Raw genomic sequence first — 23727 nt, forward strand, 5'->3', positions numbered from 1 at the left:
ACACCTGCTTTTTCCATGACACTGACCAGGTGAAAGCTATGATCCCTTATTGATGCAACTTGTTAAATCCACTTCAAAATCAGTGTAGATGAAGGGTAGGTTAAAGAATGATTTTTAAGCCTTGAGACCGACATGGATTGCGTATTTGTGCCATTCAGCGGGTGAATCTGCAAGACAAAATATTTAAGTGCCTTTGAACAGGGTATGGTAGTATGTGCCAGGCACACTGGTTTGTGTCAAGTGACTGCAACTCTACTGGGCTTTTCCACACGCAACATTTTCCCGTGTGTCAAGAATGGTCCACCACCCAAAGGACATCCAGCCAACTTGACAACTGGGGGAAGCATTGGAGTAAACCTGGGCAAGCATCCCTGTGAAACTCTTGACACCTTGTAGAGTCCATGTCACAATGAATTTAGACTTTTGAGGGCAAAAGGGGGGTGCAACTCAAAACTAGGAAAGTGATCCTAATGTTTGGTTAACTCAGTGTATACAGCAGTCACGATAACAGCTAAAAACTCATGAGGTAGAAAAGTCAGCATTTGACCATCAGGTATTCCACTGCGCTATAGACAGCAAATCATTTGCTGGTGATGAAGAGGCATACCCCTCTTCGATCTCCCTGAATCCAATGTCCTGTCCGCTCAGTGAATGGCGAATCCATTTAGTTGGATAACCATGCGAGGCATCTTGTCCGAAAGCCATGTTTCAGAAAAGCAGAGACTATTGTAGTTACCAGTCCCATTGAAAGCAAATTCACAATTGGAGGTCATCCATCTTACTATCAAGATAATCTATTGGCCAATAGATTGGAGGGAAGAAGTGGCCAGTTTTCCCTTAATCTCGCCAGGGCTCCCCCTCTCCTGCCGGCCATTCCTTGTGTAGCCCGAAAATGTGGTTGGAATTACACAGAGCCCAGAGCAGATGAGTCAAAGTTGAAGCCAGAATTGAGGTTAGTAACTGACGATTTGATGTTCAAAAGTAATCAATCATAAGTGATAACGGATACATTTAGTGCAAAAGAATCACAAAATAGCAAAGTTGGGTCGGAGCTCGCAAGGCTGCGGCCATACAGTATGGTGCCATCTTCATGACTCCTGTCATGAACCGCTAAGGGGTACTAAACACAAAGCACAAGATGTAGAAGACATGTCAGTTAAAAATAAATACATTTATTGCAATTTCAGAGCAGCATATCACTTAACATTAAACATTTAGAATAAAGTTCATTAAAATAATATTAATGATCTGGAGTGAAAACCATGTGTAAACATTCAGGACTAGGCAGTAGCCTATTGATAGCTTCTCGCAAATTGGAAAATATGTGGTTCGTTCCACAAAAAGTGTGCCTTTCGCATCTCTTGAATGTCCAATATCTTGAAAACTTGATTTTTTGGAACCATATAAAACAGGTGACTAATCACAAAATACAGAAAGAAAGATAGATTGAGTGGATTTTCTGTTTGAGTAAATTGTGCACCAGTATTGTATTTTAGAAGTCTGTTATATTAAATGAAGTTCCCTTTCATGGAGAATAAAATAATTCCTATTTTTAATGAGTAAAGACTTGCTAAAGTGCCAAAATTCAGCATTTTGACATGTCCCTCCATGCACCCTCAGTGACTTCTAGGAAGATTTTAACCAACATTTCTCCAAGTTTTCACCATCATTGTAAGGCCCTAGTTATTGTTGCTTTGACAGCCATTTCTGAAGATTATTTATTTAACGGATTAGTGATTCATTTGTCTATCCCTCATTTTAAGGTCAACCCTGTTACATGAACTGACCTCTTGTTTTAATAGTTTAACTAATCATTTTTTATTCTAAAGAAACATTGAACATCTAATAGTAAAATCATACTGTAAAAGCAGGTGAGCTGGTTCTATTCTTTTTGGCCATTTTCTGGTGTTTTGTAGTGAAACTGAGCAGGTCGAGCATAACAAGTCAACCCTGTTATGCATAGACACAGGCTAGAAAATGTTTTAACAATACAAAAAAAGGTGAAGCTTGCATTCAATTGCCACTCCCTGTTGCACACCACGAACTTCCATTCCCCCTGTCACAAGGACATTTATGGCTGATATAGGATGACATCGTCAACCCTGTTACTATATTTGGCACTTAATAAGCACTTACTATAATCATTTGTAGATTTAACACCTCTTGATGGGAAAACGTGTTAAAAAAAAAAAAAAGTTGAACATGTGCCATTTATGATAGAATGTTAAAATTGTGACAAATTTGTTGACCAAGTTACTTATCTAAAAAGGCACCGAATTGGTGTAAGCAGAACCCTGATTTACCCAAATTAAGATTTGGCTGCCCCTTCACGAACACTTAGACTTGGAGATGCTTTACTCAGTAAAAATCTAAATCTAAAATAAAGAAAAACAAAAGAAATCTACATGTTCATTAAAGTTCTCTCTGATTCAATCGAGTTTCGGTGAACAACGATGTACCACTGTTCATCCTGAGACAGTGGTGGTGTTGAAACATGGGTCATGTTCATTAGGGCACACAACAGAAAACAAAAATGAGTGTGACATATTGAACAAATCCAGGTAGCCCTTCCGTTACATTACATTTTCTTCTGTTTGGTGCCTAATGAACACGGCCATGGACTGCCATCTGGGTGGTCTGTTGAGTCCACAGTAATATAAGTGTCACTGGAGTGTGTATTCAGGTGAGGCTGTTTTCCTCTAACCCTAGCGAGAAGATACTGCAGCAGTCTCCACCTCCGTATCGGTCCCTGGACCTGACCCGAGAATCTTCTCTACTATGGATGGTGTTGGACTCCTGCCAGCTCCCTCGCTTTGAACTGCCTCTGGAAGAGCTGAGGAATAAAGCACAAACAAGGGTTGATCACAAACCACACAGAAAGAGAGCCTTACAGTGGAGAAGGTGAAAATCCTCAAGTTCCTCGGAGTACAAATCACGGACAATCTGAAATTGTCCACTCACACAGTGTGGTGAAGGCACAATAGCGCCTCTTCAACCTTAGGACACTGAAGACATTTGGCTTTGCCCCCAAGACCCGCACACACTTATACAGATGCACCATTGAGGGCATCCCGTTGGGCTGTATTACCACAACTGCACCACCCCCAAACCCTGGGCTCTCCAGAGAGTGGTGCAGTCAGCCCAACGCACCACCGGGAGCACACTGCCTGCCCTTCAGGACAGCTACAGCACCCAGTGTCACAGGAAGGCCAAGAAGATCATCAAGGACCTCAGCCACCCGAGCACAGCCTGTTCACCCCGCTATCATCTAGAAGGCAAGGTCAGTACATGTGCATCAAAGCTGGGACTGAGAGACTGAAAAACCTCTATCGCAAGGCCATCACACTGCTAAATAGCCATCACTAGCCGGCCTCCACCAAGTACCCTGCCCTGAACTTAGTCACCGTCTAGCCGGCTACCACCTGGTTACTCATCCCTGCACCTTAGAGGTTGCTGCCTTCTGTACATAACCATGGAACACTGGTCACATTAATAATGTTTATATACTGGTTTTACCACAGCCATGCAATCTCCATAGACAAACATTGGCAGTAAAATGGCCTTACTGAAGAGCTCAGCGACTTTCAACGTGGCACAGTCATAGGATGCCACCTTTCCAACAAGTCAATTGGTCAAATTTCTGCCCTGCTAGAGCTTCCCGGTCAACTAAGTGCTGTTATTGTGAATTGGAAATGTCTAGGACCAACAATGGCTCAGCCGCAAAGTAGTAGGCCACAGAACCTCACATAACAGGACCACCGAGTGCTGAAGCGCGTAAAAATAATCTGTCGTCGGTTGCAACCCTCACTACCGAGTTGCTGGTCCTAATGTTTCTATATTTCTTAATTCCATTATTTTACTTTAGATTTGTGTGTATTGTTAGATAGTACTGCAATATTGGACACAAGCATTTCAATACACCCGCAATTACACATGCAACTAAAGAAATCTGATTTGTGATGATCAATATTCTATTGATTTACTTCCCAGCACTGGTTTAAGACACTGATTTAAATGTCATGTGATTTATCACACAGTTTATTCTGTTGTACTGAGCCATTTACTATATGTTCGTTTTCTTATCTTTTCTCATTTCTTGTTGTTGCATTGTCGAGAAGGTACTTGCTAATAATAATTTCGTTGGACGATGTATACCATGTGTATCCCATACATACGTTTAAAAAACATAAAATGACTGACTATGACAATAGCGAGCTGGGATTGAGAACCTGCTGCTGTCTGGTATGAGGCGTAGTGTGTGGTAGAGCTCAGCTGTGGAGGGCATGCCAGCGACAGCTTTAGGAGTGGAGAACGCAGCGTACGTCCGGGATTTGGTCAGCCTGGCTGGAGTGGAGGGGATCCTCATATCGGGCTCACTACCTAGAAAGGAAAAGACAATTGTGACCAACCATGCATAAAACAAACTACACATTAGAATTTTAATGTACTTTAAAAAAAATTTTAAATGCTGCAGCATAAATATACGACGTACTAGTTGATAAGGCATGTTGAGTTTCTGATGCAGAATGTATTTTTCGGTCCACAAATGGAGTAATGTTCAAGAACTGATTCTTGAGCCACGAGGCACGGTCTTCCTCGAAAGCCTTTTTCTGTGAAAACAAAATTGACGAAACAGGGCTAAGATGCAGTTAAAAGTCCAATGCAGACTTTAAAAAAATGTTCACTCAATCATTAAAAATGGTTAAAAATAAAAATTTCTCAAGCAAGAATTTTGCTAGGACTGTCTGTGTGGTCTGAGTAGGAAGTGGAAAACTAGCTGTTAATGGCAGAGTTGGCAATAAACTCTTATTGGTTTATTAAGTAATTTATTGCCTGGTGATTACACCATCCTACCAAAACAGGCTGAAATTTCAGGTGGTCTTTTCAAACAGCTCTTACACTAAAAGGGCATCACAATTTTACAGTATTATTCCAACTAGGGCTGTTAAGTGGCCGTATTACTGCCACACCAGCGGTCACGAGTCATGATGGCAGTTCAATTCCACTTGACAATTTAGTCACGGTAATTAGGCTTCTCCAAGCTCTGACGGTGCAGATGGTCATTAGTAGCCTACCAAACTTGCTATCTGCCTGGTACTCAGCACTCCATTGTCCCTCTTATCACTCTGACGTCAATGCAAATATTATCGAAAATCTAATCAAAAAACTTCATGAGAGCCCATGAGCTCATGTTGCGCAACATTTCTATAGGCTATGCAATTGTGAGAAAACCAAGTGATGGACTCTATTAAAAAGAATATCACAACAGCTTTCTATAGGCTAGGCCTACTATAATAATTTCAACTTTCTAAATATTAAGCACATTGCTTCTCTTTACATTACGGCCACACAAAGGGGATGCCGCTGGGAAATTCGATGCATTATCAAGTGCTTGTCAAATTGTGAATGAGAGACTGATGAAGTATGAACAGCCTGCACTAAAAACAAAGCAGAGCTTATGCCTTTCAAACTACTTTTTTTCAAATCCTCATTAGAGTCGTATCATGCAACCTTAAAATGTATTAAAAATCAAGATACCCACCGTTTGTAGAACTACTAAAGTTACATTAACTAAATTAGGCATATAGGAGTACCTATTTCTTTGGTTAACCGCTCAACACAATAGCTGCATGTGTGCACTCCCTCAAATCATTGAGAAAATATTATTTATATTTTATTCAGCTATGTTCAATTGTATTCTTCATACTATAATGTAAAATAATGGAATTCTAAGCAAATCTTGGTCTGCTAAATCAACTAGTGGAGTCCACAGCCATTTGGCATAGCCAGATCAGGACAATGTCATTCTGTTCTGAAATAGACATTTTCTTCATATCATGCTTCTTTAGACCCGTCTAAAATAAATACATTTATTGTGACGGTGTAGGTTATATTACATGGATTTAGACTTTACTTTTTTTTTACTGTTCCAAAGGTCTGCATAAGTGGCTTGTAAGCTAGGCGTGGAAGCCAGGAGATGCTAAATGTGTTTGATAATTAACGGTCAGTTATTTGCTTGACAATCACCAGCTGACAAAATGTATTCACCGCCACAGCCCTGATTCCAACCTCATCAACTCAGCAAAAAAAAGAAACATCCTCTCACTGTTAACTGCGTTTATTTTCAGCAAACTTAACATGTGTAAATATTTGTATGAACATAACAAGATTCAAGAGACAAACTGAACATGTTCCACAGACATGTGACTAACAGAAATTGAAGAATGTGTCCCTGAACAAGGGGGGGGGGGGGGTCAAAATCAAAAGTAACAGTCAGTATCTGGTGTGGCCACCAGCTGCATTAAGTACTGCAGTGCATCTCCTCCTCATGGACTGCACCAGATTTGCCAGTTCTTAAAAAAAATAAAAACATTTAACCCCTTTTTTCTCCCCAATTTCGTGGTATCCAATTGGTAGTAGTTAGTCTTGTCTCATCACTGCAACTCCCGTAAGGACTCGGGAGAGGCGAAGGTTGAGAGCCATGCGTCCTCTGAAACACAACCCAACCTAGCCGCACTGCTTCTTGACACAACGCACATCCAACCCGGCAGCCAGCCGCACCAATGTGTCGGAGGAAACACCGTACACCTGGCGACCTGGTCAGCGTGCACTGCGCACGGCCCGCCACGGGAGTTGCTAGTGCGCGATGAGACAAGTATATCCCTGCCGGCCAAACCCTCCCCAACCCGGACGACGCTGGACCAATTGTTCGTCGCCCCATGAACCTCCCGGTCGCGGCCGGCTGCGACAGAGCCTGGGCTCGAACCCAGAATCTCTGGTGGCACAGCTAGCACTGCCTTAGACCACTGCGCCACCCGGGAGGAGGATGTCTTCCCTGTAACGCACAGCGTTGAGATTGCCTGCAACGACAAGCTCAGTCCGATGATGCTGTGATACACCGCCCCAAGCCATGACGGACCCTCCACCTCGATCCTGCTCCAGAGTACAGGCCTCTGTGTTACGCTCATTCCTTCGACGATAAACGTGAATCCGACCATCACCCTGGTGAAACAAAACCGCGACTTGTCAGTGATGGGCACTTTTTGCCAGTCCTGTCTGGTCCAGCGACGGTGGGTTTGTGCCCATAGGTAACGTTGTTGCCGGTGATGTAAGGCAGGTCTTCACCAAACAACAGGCCTACAAGCCCTCAGTCCAGCCTCTCAGCCTATTGCGAACAGTCTGAGCACTGATGGAGGGATTGTGCGTTCCTGGTGTAACTCGGGCAGTTGTTGTTACCATCCTGTACCTGTCCCGCAGGTGTGCTGTTCGGATGTACCAATCCTGTGCAGGTGTTACACGTGGTCTGCCACTGCAAGGACGATCAGCTGTCCGTCCTGTCTCCTTGTAGCGCTGTCTTAGGCATCTCACAGTATGGACATTGCAATTTATTGCCCTGGCCACATCTGCAGTTCTCATGCCTCCTTGCAGCATGCCTAAGGCACGTTGACACAGATGAGCAGGGACCCTGAGCATCTTTCATTTGGTGTTTTTCCAGAGTCAGTAGAAAGGCCTCTTTAGTGTCCAAAGTTTTCATAACTGTGACCTTAATTGCCTACCGTCTGTAAGCTGTTAGTGTCTTAACGACCGTTCCACAGGTGCATGTTAATTAATTGTTTATGGTTCATTGAACAAGCATGGGTAACAGTGTATAAACCCTTTACAATGAAGAGCTGTGAAGTTTTGGATTTTTACGAATTATCTTTGAAAGACAGGGTCCTGAAAAAGGAATGTTTCTTTTTATGAGTTAAGTATGTAAATACATAAAACACAGGAAAAAATCATTTGACTGTACTGGGCCTTTAAGTGACACATCTTGGCCAAATATAATTCTTCCATCTCGAGAACTTTCCAAAAACAAAATGGATACCTCATGTCCGAGGCGAATGGCAGCTTCAGTGAAGTTCTCTCGCTCCCTCTCAAAGTTCCGCCTTTGCTCGTCAAAGAGCCTCCACTCCTCTTTGAGACGCTCCTTATCCTCCAGAGTGTAGCAGTCATTCAGAAGAGCAGCAGTCTCATCATCATAGCAGGGGCAGTTTAACTGCTGCTGCTCACACACAGACAAACACAAGGAAGAGGAAACAGACATAACATTTGACTGAACAACTAATAAGTGTCTATTAGACTAACCTCATCCCCAGGGCATTGCACACAGCACATAAGTCTGGGGCGTATTCATTACACCAATTCTGTTGCAAAAACTTTCTTAAAACAGAAGCTAATGAAATGGAGAGGGACCTACCTGAATTTGTCCAATACTCTCATTTGGTGAAGCCCCAAAATTGCCCTACCTGGAAGCCTGAGGTTTCAGACATAAGGAAGTGGATGGCAGCAAATGTTCTACTTTTAGACAAAACAGAGATGCTAGTTCTAGGTCCCAAGAAACAAAGAGATCTTCTGTTGACTGACAATTAATCTTGATGGATGTACAGTCATCTCAAATAAAACTGAAGGACCTCGGCCTTACTCTGGACCTTGATCGCTCTTTTAACGAACATATCAAGACTGTTTCAAGGACAGCTTTTTCCATCTATAACATTGCAAAAATTAGAAACTTTGTCCAAAAATGATGCAGAAAAACGTATCCATGCTTTTGTCACTTCTAGGTTAGACTACTGCAATGCTCTACTTTCTGGCTACCCGGATAAAGCAATAAATAAACTTCAGTTAGTGCTAAACATGGCTGCTAGAATCTTGACTAGAACCAAAAAATTTGATATTACTCCAGTGCTAGCCTTTCTACACTGGCTTCCTGTTAAGGCAAGGGCTGATTACAGTTTTACTGTTAACCTACAAAGCATTACCTATCTTTCCAATTTGGTCCTGCCGTACATACCTACACGTACGCTACGGTCACAAGACGCAGGCCTCCTAATTGTACCTAGAATTTCTAAGCAAACAGCTGGAGGCAGGGCTTTCTCCTATAGAGCTCCATTTCATGGAATGGTCTGCCTACCCATGTGAGAGACGCAGACTCGGTCTCAACCTTTAAGTCTTTATTGAAGACTCATCTCTTCAGCAGGTCATATGATTGGGTGTAGTCTGGCCCAGGAGTGTGAAGGTGAACGGAAAGGCACTGGAGCAACGAACCACCCTTGCTGTCTCTGCCTGGCCGGTTCCCCTCTCTCCACTGGGATTCTCTGCCTCAAACCCTATTACAGGGGCTGAGTCACTGGCTTACTGGTGCTCTTCCATGCCATCCCTAGGAGGGGTGCATCACTTGAGTGGGTTGAGTCACTGACGCGATCTTCCTGTCCGGGTTGGCACCCCCCCTTGGGTTGTGCCGTGGGGGGGGATCTTTGTGGGCTATACTCGGCCTTGTCTCAGGATGGTAAGTTGGTGGTTGGAGATATCCCTGTGGGGGCTGTGCTTTGGCAAAGTGGGTGGGGTAATATCCTGCCTGTGTCTCCTGACCCCTCGTCTCAGCCTCCAGTATTTATGCTGCAGTAGTTTGTGTCGGGGGGCTAGGGTCAGTCTGTTATATCTGGAGTATTTCTCCTGTCTTATCCGGTGTCCTGTGTTAATTTAAGTATGCTCTCTCTAATTCGCTCTCTCTCTCTGAGGACCTGAGCCCTAGGACCATGCCTCAGGACTATCTGGCCTGATGACTCCTTGCTGTCCCCAGTCCACCTGGTCGTGCTGCTGTTCCAGTTTCAACTTTTCTGCCTGCGGTTATGGAACCCTGACCTGTTCACCGGACGTGCTACCTGTCACAGACCTGCTGTTTTCAACTCTCTAGAGACAGCAGGAGCGGTAGAGATACTCAATGATCGGCTATGAAAAGCCAACTGACATTTACTCCTGAGGTGCTGACCTGTTGTACCCTCGACAACCACTGTGATTATTATTATTATTATTATTTGACCCTGCTGGTCTCTATGAACATTTGAATATCTTGGCCATGTTCTGTTATAATCGCCACCCGGCACAGCCAAAAGAGGACTGGCCACCCCTCAGCCTGGTTCCTCTCTAGGTTTCTTCCTAGGTTCTGGCCTTTCTTGGGTGTTTTTCCTAGCCACCGTGCTTCTACACCTTCATTGCTTGCTGTTTGGGGTTTTAGGCTGGGTTTCTGTACAGCATTTTGTGACATCAGCTGATAATAGCTTTATAAATACCATTGATTGAAATTTGATTTTAGTTGCAAAAATGTTTGGACTAATTATTACACCCCATGTACATCAATGGTTCAAAGTTGGCCTTAGTGGGAATGACCATATAATTCCATGGGAGTGACCTTACCGAGTAAAGTATGTCATCATTTAATTTTAGCGAATGACACGACTGCAAGGTGTGGCTCTGTGCTTGTGGTGTGCTAGCGTACAGGGGAGGGTTAGGGGGAAGGTGTTGTGGGAGATGATTGGTTGGTAGATTAAGCCAATGCATATGCACCAGGACGTTCTCCCGCTCTTTCTGTATTCGCTAACAAAGGCTAAGTTCGATGCGTTAGTTCACCAGACCTTTCACGCATTTGGTTGGAAGGTTCTTGGGAACAGGATTAGTAATGCTCAAATTCAAGGCAATAAAACAGATGTACTATAGATATTTGTAGCTCGGTTTGAAAAGAGAGCCTTACTAACCTGTAGGAGCTGCTGCTGGGTCTGGATGAAATCTTTACACTGCTGGACCTCCAGTCTCATCCTCCCCATCTCCTCCTCATGGATCTGTCTAGGGACCAGCTCTTTACCAGCACGCTGCTGGCTCTGCTGCACCAGGGAGGCTGATGACACAACACATTCTGATCAACGGTGAAGAAATATAGAATGTTTTGGCAGCAGAATAGTTTCAAATGCAGCAGTACTGGTAGTGATTTTAAATTGATTGTCATGTACAGTACCTACATGTAAGAATATTTTGAAGATAAATACACAATGCAGAGGACGACAGGTCAAGAGTACTAACGATCAATGGAAACAGTATTTTTTCCTGTAATAGGGAATTAATGATCAATGGGTCAGAGAAATGTGAGGAATTTGTCAAGGCAGTGAAATTATAGGCAATTAGCAAGACACCCCCAAAAAAGGAGTGATTCTGCAGGTGGTGACCACAGACCACTTCTCAGTTCCTATGCTTCCTGGCTGATGTTTTGGTCACTTTTGAATGCTGCCGGTGCTCTTACTCTAGTGGTAGCATGAGACGGAGTCTACAACCCACACAAGTGGCTCAGGTAGTGCAGCTCATCCAGGATGGCACATCAATGCGAGCTGTGGCAAAAAGGTTTGCTGTGTCTGTCAGCGTAGTGTCAGCGTAGTGTCCAGAGCATGGAGGCGCTACCAGGAGACAGGCCAGTACATCAGGAGACGTGGAGGAGGCCGTAGGAGGGCAACAACCCAGCAGCAGGACCGCTACCTCCGCCTTTGTGCAAGGAGGTGCACTGCCAGAGCCCTGCAAAATGACCTCCAGCAGGCCACAAATGTGCATGTGTCTGCTCAAACGGTCAGAAACAGACTCCATGAGGATGGTATGAGGGCCCGACGTCCACAGGTGGGGGTTGTGCTTACAGCCCAACACTGTGCAGGACGTTTGGCATTTGCCTGAGAACACCAAGATTGGCAAATTCGCCACTGGCGCCCTGTGCTCTTCACAGATGAAAGCAGGTTCACACTGAGCACATGAGCACATGTGACAGACGTGACAGAGTCTGGAGACGCCGTGGAGAACGTTCTGCTGCCTGCAACATCCTCTAGCATGACCGGTTTGGCGATGGGTCAGTCATGGTGTGGGGTGGCATTTCTTTGTGGGCCCGCACCCCTCCATGTGCTCGCCAGAGGTAGCCTGACTGCCATTAGGTACCGAGATGAGATCCTCAGACCCCTTGTGAGACCATATGCTGACACATGCACATTTGTGGCCTGCTGGAGGTCATTTTGCAGGGCTCTGGCAGTGCACCTCCTTGCACAAAGGCGGAGGTAGCGGTCCTGCTGCTGGGTTGTTGCCCTCCTACGGCCTCCTCCACGTCTCCTGATGTACTGGCCTGTCTCCTGGTAGCGCCTCCATGCTCTGGACACTACGCTGACAGACACAGCAAACCTTTTTGCCACAGCTCGCATTGATGTGCCATCCTGGATGAACTGCACTACCTGAGCCACTTGTGTGGGTTGTAGACTCTGTCTCATGCTACCACTAGAGTGAAAGCACCGCCAGCATTCAAAAGTGACCAAAACATCAGCCAGGAAGCATAGGAACTGAGAAGTGGTCTGTGGTCACCACCTGCAGAATCACTCCTTTTTTGGGGGTGTCTTGCTAATTGCCAATAATTTCCACCTTTTGTCTATTCCATTTGCACAACAGCATGTGAAATTTATTGTCAATCAGTGTTGCTTCCTAAGTGGACAGTTTGATTTCACAGAAGTGTGATTGAATTGGAGTTACATTGTGTTGTTTAAGTGTTCCCTTTATTTTGTTGAGCAGTGTACATCCACAGGTACACCTGCAATTGACTCAAATTAGGTCAATTAGTCTATCAGAAGCTTCTAAAGCCATGGCATCATTTTCTGGAATTTTACAAGCTGTTTAAAGTCAATTTATTGTATGTAAACTTCTGACCCACTGGAATTGTGATACAGTAAAATAATCTGTCTAAACAATTGTTGGAAAAATTACTTGTCATGCACAAAGTAGATGTCCTAACCAAAACTATAGTTTGTTAACAAGACATTTGTGGAGTGGTTGAAAAACGAGTTAATGACTCCAACCTAAGTGTATGTAAACTTCTGACTTCAACTGTATATAACCATAGAGATGTATAATATATATCTTTTGAAGTTAATGTAATGCCATTTTTAAGTGCGAGAACCACTGGAGAAGGGCAGAACAGCTCGTCCGGATGCGAGCATGAAAAATATGTTAAAGTCACGGTCTAGTGATATGAAGAACCATTTCAAAGTAGAGAAGTGTAGGCAAGCAATAAAGAAATATTCTGTCAATGTTGACAAAGATGGAATCTGTCTGATATACAAAAAGCTTGGGGAAAATAATACAGAGAACGTCTAACTCGTTGACAAAAACAAGATGGTCTAACTGTATTAGCCGAAGGAAGGAAGCAGGATGAGAAATGTCTTGATAAGCGTGATAGGACATTGGAGAGATACAGATAGTTTGAGGGCTCTTTGAACAGATAAAAACCTTAAAAAAGGAATTCAACAATTACAGGCGAGGGTCGTAAAAGCAGACTTGGCCCCCTCCTGTGGACCCTTTGTTCCATCAATCTATCCTCAGGCTGAGTTGCGCAAAGATTATCGGGTTTCAAGCATCTGGTCAGCACTGCCTGGCTTTGAGTCAACAGATTCTGAGTGAATGGACAAAAGATGTCTTAGGCCAACACACAGGCTGTAAAAAGTAGTAAAGACAAACAGCCAGTGACCGTAATCACACATAAATCAGCATCTCCAAAACAGTTGGATGAATGGTCAAATACTTTGGAGCATCTACGAGACGTGGGTACGAAAACATGGGACCATTTGAAGCGTTGTAAGAAACTCTACATCCTTATCGTGGGTTACAGTTAATAGTTGATGCCAGCTGGTAAGTTTTAAAGGACTTTGTGAATGATTACCTTGCCAATAGGACAATTGAATATTGTCTTGCAGACAATTATTTATTTTGTGAGTTCTCTCCTAATACAGGATGTGGTAGGAATCGTAAGAGACATCATTACACCTGTTAATACTCATTTTCTATAACCTTGTTTGAAATCTATTTCTTATTGTAACAAGAAGTAAAATATGCCCTTTGTGTTTAATGTGAAAGATTTTATGCTTACTGCTGTTTTTTATACTGCCTATTTTTTTTCATGTTTTCTAAAAATAAATTTTAAGTATATTTCTTTTTAAAAATGGTCTGGGGGAGTAAGAATATTTCAAAGATAAATACACAGAGGACTAAAAGTCAATAGAGTACTAACGATCAATGGAAAGTGTTTTTTCTGTAATAGGGAATTAATGATCAATGGGTCAGAGACATGGGAGGAATTTGTCAAGGCAGTGAGCCTGAAACCGGGTACTTATTTGGCCATTGGCCCAGTTTTATTGTAAGGAATTATAATTGGTCAACCACAGGCTAGGGTTGGGTTATGAAACTACATCCTGTCGCTTTGTTCTGTGGAGAGAATCACTGAAGACAGGGGAGAATGAAAATCTACCTCTCAGCATAACATCTATGATTTGTCCTCTTTGAATAAACCCATTTTTCTCCCCCTGATTTGCTGTGTTATTGAAGAGTAACATCAACTGCTAAAATACACCAGTTAATTCCCAGAGAAAACCATTGATAACCAGTGAGTTAGATTTATTGTCAACTTCTTTGGTAATATGGGTGATGTGATGTCTGTACCCTGGCTGTCCAGTCTCTCCATGTGGCTCTTCAGTCTCCTCCATTGCTGCCGGATGCTATTGGTCAGCTGCTCCCGGGCGTGCTCACAGGATTGTTCCCTGGCGTGGTCACATGACTGGTCCAGGGTCTCTCTACTGCAGTCGCCAACCTCCTTATCCCTGTCTGAGCTGGCCTGAAGGCACAACAATGATCACGTCACCAAAGTTAACCAGATGTCATTCCCATACGTAATGTAAAGTGCTTAGAGATCTTGTGATAGGCACTACATAACCGAAGTCAAGATTAACATTTGTAAGAGTATTATCAAAATGTATTAGGTCTTGCATCTACAGTGAGCTCCAAAAGTATTGGGACAGCGATACATCTTATTGTTTTGGCTCTGTACTCCAACACTTTGGATTTGAAATTATACAACGACTATAAGGTTCAAGTGCAGTTTTAATTAGAGTTTTTTTTCTTCATACTGGTGAACCATTTAGAAATTACAACACTATGTACAAAGTCCATCTTAGGGGACTAAAATAATTTGGACAAATAACATATATTTATATTAAAAGTAGTCAAAAGTTTAGTATTTGTTCCCAAATTCCTAGCACGCAATGATTAGATGAAGATTGTCACTCTACAAACTTGTTGGATGCATTTGCTGTTTGTTTTGGTTGTGTTTCAGATTATTTTGTGCCCAATAGAAATGAATGGAAAATAATGTAGTGTCATTGGATTCCCTTTTATTGTAAATAAGAATAGAATGTTTCTAAACAATTCTACATTCATGTGGATGCTACCATGATAATTACCTTCTCAATCATTATTCCAAGATGAATTCCGTAATCATGGTAACATCCACAATAATGTAGAAGTTTAGAAACATTCTATTCTTATTTAAAATGTGTCACTGTCCCAATACTTTTGGAGCTCACTGTACTGTCACGTAGGGGACTTCTGGTACTCAGTTCTAGGCTGTCTTCCACATGGTCTCTGAAGCTGGAGCATGGTTTCCTAGGACTAGGACTCAGAATAGACACCATCTCCCGCTTCATCTGCTGCAGCACCTTCTTCAGCTCAACGTTCTCCAGCATCAGGGCTCTATGACGAACCTCATAGTCACTCAGCAGGGACTTGTACATCTCCCCCTCATGTCTACAATAATGGCAAATAAACACACACCCATAAAAGTGGCTTCTCCAAAGCCATGTAGGATTGGTTGCATCAAGAGTTGATGACTGCACTTAAAAACAGACATGGTTCAGTTTGAAGAGTATTGCTACCTGGCCTCAACCTTTCCAGTCTTCCATTGGCTTCTCTTCCCATCAGCCCGTCCCAAGTAGTTCAATACGTCAATCGCTAGTAGAGATAAAAGAAAATTAGGGACTTTTTATAAAGACATACATCGTTTTTCATGGACGTTTTTATTTTTTTAAGATACTTGGTTGCAAAGATTCACATTTCCAACAACCTTTGAAATAAAGAAGAGGAAACTATGTCTTGAGAACATGGTCCAGCACCCCTACCGAGTTTCTTATCCCTCTTTTCCATCAGTAGCTGGTTGAGGCGTTCTTTGAGTTTGGTGCTCTCCCTCTCCTTCCTCTTGGCATCATGGCTGTACTGAGAGGCTCGGCTGGCGATGATGCTCTGGAGCTTCTGCTCCTGGGGTGTGTTCAATAGGGAGAAAACATTTTGAAACGGGGAAGAACTACCTGAACCTGTCCAACATGAACACAATTTTTCTGTGTGCCCTGCTGAACACGACCCTGGTTTGACAGGCTCACACACACCGAATCTACATTTCCCATGGATGATTGCAGTTACAAGCATATCATTAAATATACAGTGTAATGATTAACAATTTTATTACAAAGTCTACCTCATCTTTTTCAGTTTTAAGGCAGTTCTGCAGAGTCTTGATTTTGAGTTGCAGCTGCCTCTCTGCCTCGTGCAGTCCCGACGTCTCTCTTTTAGAGAGCTCCAGCTGATCCTGGGAACAAACACAAACGTACATGTAATGTCAACATTATATAGTCTAGTGTATGCGAATGTGCTCACCTTGACTAAGACTATAAGTTCTCCTATAAGCGGTAAGCAAGCACCTTTCACCCAAGGACAATGTACTGTACATAGGAAACGTAGTAAAATGAGTGTCAGTGTTGTTGTGGTAAACCCCCGTCTCAGTGTTTCTCCTATCATTCTATAGGCGCCCCAACCTAGCTTTCTATTGACAATATGCACCCTGTCTGGAAAGCGATGTATGGGAAAGACTGCCTGACCTTGAGTCTGGAGTTGGTTATCTGCAGGTGTTCCAGGGCGCTGGAGCTCTTAAGACTCTCCGCTTCCTGCTCCTGCCGGCTGCGTTGGCTGCGGCGCTGCATCTGGAGCAGCTCATACATGCCGTTCAGGGCTGGCACAGTGTTCAGTCCCCCGCTTACCTCTGGTGAGCTGGCCTCAATACATGCAGAGGAGAACCCCAGAGAGTCCATCTCCTGTACAAGGCCCCAAAAAGAGGGCAGACAAATAGGTTGGCACTCAGAGGATTCATTTCATGAGATAAATGAAGCTTCAGATACACAAAACCTCAAATCAAGTAGTGAAGAATAGTGATACCTGGCTATATAAACAAGCAAGCAGCACATTATACAATGCTACCTTCACAGAGTATTGGGAAAGTATTGATTTTCTAAATGTAACCTAAATAATAGCCATTTCAATGGTGCAGTACCTGATTGATGTAAGAGATACACCGGGGAACATTGTCCTCAGTGCAGAAGGCACTTAACACATTGTAGGAACTCTTGGACAGTGGCATGGTGGAGGAGTGCATTGTAGGAAGGTTGTTATGATGCCACGAGGGGGACATCGTCATTCTTGCTATGCCGGAGAGCTCATGGTTTTCTAAACATAGTAGGGAAATGGAGAGAACAACCAATTGATATATTAAGAGTTGACTCAGACTGGCTGACTAAGAGGTTTAAAACAAAAATGCATCCCATAAAATCAAACAATTTCCCCCCCCAGAGACACCATTTGAATTAACTTACCTATTGATGGCTCTATAGTTGCTGTAGTCCACCAGTCTTCCATGCCAACACAGCGTCAAGATAGTAGGGAGATGATCTGAGAGAGACCAACTGGAGGCATCCCTCACTGGAACAGAATCCTGAAATAGAGCATCAAGCAGCAAGCCAGTGATATAAGCGTCTAATGCAGGATAATCTGGGTCGATTCTTCAACACCATGCAGGATTAACTGTCATCTGTGTGACGTGCCAGCATGGGACAGGCTTTCAGGCCTTGGCTGTTACACTGGACTGTAGTAGAGTGATACTTTGAGCTTGAGTAAAGAGGGTTTGCATGTTAACTCAATCAAATGTTATTCTTCACATACACATGGTTAGCAGATGTTAATGCGAGTGTAGCGAAATGCTTGTGCTTCTAGTTCCGACCATGCAGTAATATCTAACAAGTAATCTAACAATTTCACAACAACTACCTTATATACACACACACACGTAAAGGAATGAATAAGAATATGTACATAAAAATATATGAATGAGCAACGGCCAAACAGCATAGGCAAGATGCAGTAGATGGTATAGAGTACAGTATATACATATGAGATGAGTAATGTAGGGTATGTAAACATTATATAAAGTGGCATTGTTTAAAGTGGCTAATGATACATTTATTACATACATTTTTTCATTATTAAAGTGGCTAGAGATGAGTCAGTATGTTGGCAGCAGCCACTCAATGTTAGTGATGGCTGTTTAACAGTCTGATGGCCTTGAGATAGAAGCTGTTTTTCAGTCTCTCGGTCCCTGCTTTGATGCACCTGTACTGACCTCGCCTTCTGGATGATAGCGGGGTGAACAGGCTATTTATATTGTCTTATATATAAGACAATATAAAAGTGAAATGATCAAACGGTGAAATATTGCTCGGGTGGTTGTTGTCTCTGATGATCTTTTTGGCCTTCCTGTGACATCGGGTGGTATAGGTGTCCTGGAGGGCAGGTAGTTTGCCCCCAGTGATGCGTTGTGCAGACCTCACTACCCTCTGGAGAGCCTTACGGTTGTGGGCGGAGCAGTTGCCATACCAGGCGGTGATACAGCCCGACGGGATGCTCTCGATTGTGCATCCATAAAAATTTGTGAGTGTTTTTGGTGACAAGCCAAATGTCTTCAGCCTCCTGAAGTTGATGAGGCGCTGCTGCGCCTTCTTCACCACGCTGTGGACCATTTCAGTTTGTCTGTGATGTGTACGCCGAGGAACTTAACTTCTCCACTACTGTCCCGTCGATGTGGATAGGGGGGTGCTCCCTCTGCTGTTTCCTCCTCCACAATCATCTCCTTTGTTTTGTTGACATTGAGTGTGAGGTTATTTTCCTGACACCACACTCCGAGGTCCCTCACCTCCTCCCTGTAGGCCATCTCATCATTGTTGGTAATCAAGCCTACCACTGTAGTGTCTTCTGCAAACTTGATGATTGAGTTGGAGGCGTGCGTGGATACGCAGTCATGGGTGAACAGGGAGTACATGAGGGCTGAGAATGCACCCTTGTGGGGCCCCAGTGTTGAGGATCAGTGGGGTGGAGATGTTGTTACCTACCCTCACCACCTGGGGGCGGCCCATCAGGAAGTCCAGGACGCAGTTGCACTGGGCGTGGTCAAGACCCAGGGTCTTTAGCTTAATAATTAGTTTGGAAGGTATTATGGTGTTAAATGCTGAGCGGTAGTCGATGAATAGCATTCTTACATAGGTATTCCTCTTGTCCAGATGGGTTAGGGCAGTGTGATTGCGATTGTGTCGTCTGTGGACCTATTAGGGCAGTAAGCAAATTGGAGTAGGTCTAGGGTGTCAGGTAGGGTGGAGGTGATATGGTCCTTGACTAGTCTCTAAAAGCACTTCATAATGACGGAAGTGAGTGCTACGGGGCGATAGTAATTTAGCTCAGTTACCTTCGCTTTCTTGGGAACAGGAACAATGGTGGCCCTCTTGAAGCATGTGGGAACAGCAGACTGGGATAAGGATTGATTGAATATGTCCGTAAACACACCAGCCAGCTGGTCTGCGCATGCTCTGAGGACCCGGCTGGGGATGCCGTCTGGGCCGGGGATGCCGTCTGGGCCGGCAGCCTTGCGAGGGTTAACACGTTTAAGTGTTTTACTTACGTTGGCTGCAGTGAAGGAGAGCCCGCAGGTTTTGGTAGCGGGCCGTGTAAGTGGCACTGTATTGTCCTCAAAGCGAGCAAAGAAGTTGTTTAGTTTGTCTGGGAGCGAAATATCGTGGTCTGCGACGGGGCTGGTTTTCCTTTTGTAGTCCGTGATTGACTGTAGACCCTGCCACATACCTCGTGTCTGAGCCGTTGAATTGCGACTCTACTTTGTCTCTATACTGACGCTTAGCTTGTTTGATTGCCTTGGAGGGAATAGCTACACTGTTTGTATTCGGTCATGTTTCCAGTCACCTTGCCCTGATTAAAAGCAGCGGTTTACGCTTTCAGTTTTTTGTGAATGCTGCCATCAATCCACGGTTTCTGGTTGGGGAACATTTTAATAGACGCTGTGGGTACAACATCACCGATGCACTTGCTAATAAACTCGCTCACCGAATTAGCGTATTCATCAATGTTATTGTCCGACGCTATGCGGAACATATCCCAGTCCACGTGATCGAAGCAATTTTGAAGCGTAGAATCCGATTGGTCGGACCAGCGTTGAACAGACCCGAGCGCTTTCTGTTTTAGTTTGTCTATAGGCTGGGAGCAACAAAATGGAGTCGTGGTCAGATTTTCCAAAAGGGGGGAGGGCTTTATATGCGTCGCGGAAGTTAGAATAACAATGATCCAGGGTTTTGCCAGCCGGGGTTGCGCATTCAATATGCTGATAAAATTTAGGGAGCCTCGTTTTCAGATAAGCCTTGTTAAAATCCCCAGCAACAATAAATGCAGCCTCAGGATATGTGGTTTCCAGTTTACATATAGTCAAATTAAGTTATTTCAGGGCCGTCGATGTGTCTGCTTGGGGGGGATATACATGACTGATTATAATCGAAGAGAATTCTCTTGGTAGGTAATGCGGTCGGCATTTGATTGTGAGGAATTCTAGGTCAGGTGAACAAAAGGACTTGAGTTCCTGTATGTTGTTATGATCACACCATGTCTCGTTAATCATAAGGCATACACCCCCGCCCTTCTTACCAGAGAGATGTTTGTTTCTGTCGGCGCGATGCGAGGCGGCCATCTCTGGGCTAGTGTGTGACTGTATGCCAGAGGGAGGCTTTTAGGCACACACACACACCTGTGTTATGTGTGCAAGGTTTAACAATGTCACGGAATTCAAAATGCTAAGATAGTTTGAAAAAAAAGGCTTTAACAATAGACAACTGCAGATACATTATTCAAGTGGGCCTCAGTATGATCCTTCCATTGGTCAGATCCCTTTGACTATAATATGATCCTAAGACTTTCCTGGTGCAACAAGCTGAATCACATTCTACACAGCAAAACGTAATTTTAGTTTCTGGTCTACTTGTGTTGATATCCTAGGCTAGCCAGCATTTTAGCTAGCCTATGATTACAAAAATCGTACTGTATTACAAAGCCATAAACCGTCTTGCCAACATGAGAGGATGGCATTGGCGTTCAACTAGTTTACAAGTAGGCACGCACACACACAGAGACCAGTACCATGGACAGCCACATGATATTTAGCAACAATGGACTGAATTGTTTTTGGTCTCAAAGTTTGTTTTCAGTGTACTAAACTAAGCATATATAACCTTGTTGATTTGATCATGTTTAAAGGTTTAAAGTTGAAATGGTGCTAAATTATTATTATTTTTAGTACAATTTCATTCAAACCTGGACGACGCCGGGCGAATTGTCCTCCGCCCTAAAGGACTCCCAATCACGGCCGGATGTGATACTGCATGGATTCGAACCATGTACACTGAGATGCAGTGCCTTAGACCACTGCGCCACTCGGGAGCCCAATAGCAGAGGCTGTACCAAATTCCTTAAAATGATGTTGAGGCAGCTTATAGTAGAGAACATTAAATTAGCTGGTAACAGCTCTGGTGGACATTCCTACAGTCAGCAGGCCAATTGCACACTCCATCAAAACTTGAGACTTCTGTGGCATTGTGTTGTATGACAAAACTGCACATTTTAGGGTGGCCTTTAATTGTCCCCAGCACAAGGTGAAACTGTGTAATGATCATGCCACATCTCTCCGGTGGATGGATTATCTTGGCAAAGTAGAAATTCTCACTAACAGGGTTGTAAACAAATTTCAGCAAAACATTTTGAGAAATAATTTTTTTATGCATATACAACATTTCTGGGATCTTTTATTTCAGCTCATGAGGATCAACACTACATGTGTTTATATTTTTGTTCATTGTATAACTATTTGTGACATACAATATTTGCTTTGGACTTCACAGAACAGATGTTGCTCGCCGGTTTTGTGATAAAACAAACATATTTGTTGAATTTATTCAACCACTGACTTATTTACATGCCTTATTGTTTATCACGGTGATGTATGTTCAAATGGGAGCAAACACAATTATCACAACATAGGTTGTAATATCGCTTTTATACTGGCTTGGCTTCCTCAGTGATTTTACCCACACACCGCTGCTGCATGTGATAGCACGGAGAAGGTAAATCGAGCCACAGTGGCAGTAGCTATGTGGTGTCCTTATCCATTTAACCAGGCTGCATAGGTCTCTTATCTGCACTCACACTAACTCCCATTTAAGTTTTCCCTATGTCACGCTTTAACCAAAACAGGGGAGTTACAGAGCAACATCCACTCACTGTGCCTCCATCTGAATTTAGCTTTGGGACACAACCAATGATTTAGGACACAACATTGAGAGTCTGTATTAGGGAGTCCAGCCAATAGACTCCCGACGTTACGTCCCAAAATACATTTGAATCCAATAAGAGCAGGCAACTGACAAGAAGCAAACATTTTAGTGTTGACAATATCAGACATTGTGTGAGTATACAGTTATAGCCTAACGTTAGTATCAACACACCAAACTATATATTTTAATCATTTTATTGAGATGCTGCAAGTGAGATCAATACACAGGAGGCTCAGTTGAAAACGTAGTCACACTCGCATGTAAACACTTAGCGAGATAACGTTAACTAGCTAGCAAATTAAGTTGGCGTTATCTAAAGTTTGATTAACGTTTGCCTAAAGTCAACTCTGTAAACTACTATTAACGTTCGCTAATCTGTTCCGTTGACGTTGTTGACCTGGCTGGTTTACCTAGCTAGCGAGGTAGAAAACTACTACAGTATATATAGTTAACTGCTGAGTACTAGTAGCTAGCTAGGTTTTGATGAAACGTTGCAAAATATTTTTGTAGCTAACTAGCTAGGACATGTCATTGCTGGATGCCGGCGTTAATTTAGTGTGGCTACTCACTTGATTTCGGGTCCGACGTGGAGTGAGGGATTACATTGCTTAGCCTGCCTGCCAATTCAAGAAGGCTACAATAGTTCAATCTAAAAAAATAAGTGAAATCCGTCTCTATCTAGCTATAGTTAGCTAACTAAGTAGTTCTTAGTTCTTAACCATGAATACCAAACTAGCCCACATTGGCAAGGTAGATTGTTTTTAAAGTTGGCTTCAAAACAAACACCACCGTCATTGGCGGGCGCGTTGTCAAGCAACCAGTATCAGTCCACTGTATTGGATCCGTCGTTCCTCTGACGGACTATTTATCCAAAGGTTAGGGCTATCTGTGATCCTTGGGAAGTCCCTACCCTAAACCCTGACTTTAACCCCTACACTAACCATATAACCCTAACCTTAACCCGTCATTGTAAATAAGGCCGTCATTGTAAATAAGAATGTGTTCTTAACTGACTTGCCAAGTTAAATAAAATACAAAAAAATAAAAAATCCCTTACCTTTAACGTTTTAAATGTCAACTTCAATGGGGTGACGTCAGATTTGAACGTCCTACGGACATTTTGCAAATTAGGAATGCTGTCAGGTGCATTTATCCTACCTATAAGTGATTATATATATACAAAAGTATGTGGACACTCCTTCAAATTAGTGGATTCGGCTATTTCAGCTGTTGCTGACAGGCGTATAAAATGTAGTACACAGCCATGCAATCTCCAAACATTGGCAGTAGAATGGCCTTACATGAAGAGCTCTGTGACTTTCAACGTGGCACCGCCGTAGGATGGCATCTTTCCAACAAGTCAGTTAATTGAATTTCTGCTCTGCTAGAGCTGCCCCGGTAAACTGTAAGTGCTGTTATTGTGAAATGGAAACATCTAGGAGCAACAACAGCTCAGCTGCGAAGTGGTAGGCCACACAAACTCCCAGAACGGGACTGCCGAGTGCTGAAGCACGTAGCGGTATAAATCGTC

The 23727-nt window shown here is 43.4% G+C and overlaps 1 protein-coding gene across 4 annotated transcripts; it reads right to left on the reverse strand.

Moving 5' to 3' along the window:
* Positions 1-1152: 1152 nt before the first annotated feature.
* Positions 1153-23015, reverse strand: LOC129813772 (afadin- and alpha-actinin-binding protein-like). Of its 4 annotated transcripts, none has more exons than XM_055866284.1 (14): positions 22766-23015; positions 17358-17476; positions 17039-17211; positions 16590-16802; positions 16190-16300; positions 15837-15972; positions 15594-15669; positions 15246-15465; positions 14326-14497; positions 10575-10714; positions 7868-8044; positions 4493-4610; positions 4201-4380; positions 1153-2833 (listed from the first exon to the last, which is right to left on the reverse strand). In XM_055866284.1, exons 2-14 carry the CDS (start codon positions 17398-17400, stop codon positions 2706-2708), a joined length of 1887 nt encoding a protein of 628 aa, XP_055722259.1. In that variant the 5' UTR covers positions 17401-17476; positions 22766-23015; the 3' UTR covers positions 1153-2705. The 4 variants fall into 4 exon arrangements, with proteins under 4 accessions (XP_055722259.1, XP_055722261.1, XP_055722262.1 ...); XM_055866286.1 differs by having other exon boundaries at positions 19277-23015; XM_055866287.1 differs by having other exon boundaries at positions 4230-4380; positions 22766-23014.
* Between the last annotated feature and the right edge of the window lie 712 nt (positions 23016-23727).

Source organism: Salvelinus fontinalis, chromosome 17 (assembly GCF_029448725.1).
Source record: "Salvelinus fontinalis isolate EN_2023a chromosome 17, ASM2944872v1, whole genome shotgun sequence".
NCBI lineage: Eukaryota > Metazoa > Chordata > Actinopteri > Salmoniformes > Salmonidae > Salvelinus > Salvelinus fontinalis.

Excerpts from the sequence above, each read along its gene's own strand:
- LOC129813772 (XM_055866284.1), bottom strand. The coding sequence starts at position 17,400 with ATGGAAGACTGGTGGACTACAGCAACTATAGAGCCATCAATAG. Across the intron at positions 15,973-16,189 it reads TTAAAACTGAAAAAGATGAG|GAGCAGAAGCTCCAGAGCAT; the intron begins GTAGACTTTGTA and ends AACACACCCCAG. Across the intron at positions 4,611-7,867 it reads CCATTCGCCTCGGACATGAG|AAAAAGGCTTTCGAGGAAGA; the intron begins GTATCCATTTTG and ends TTGTTTTCACAG.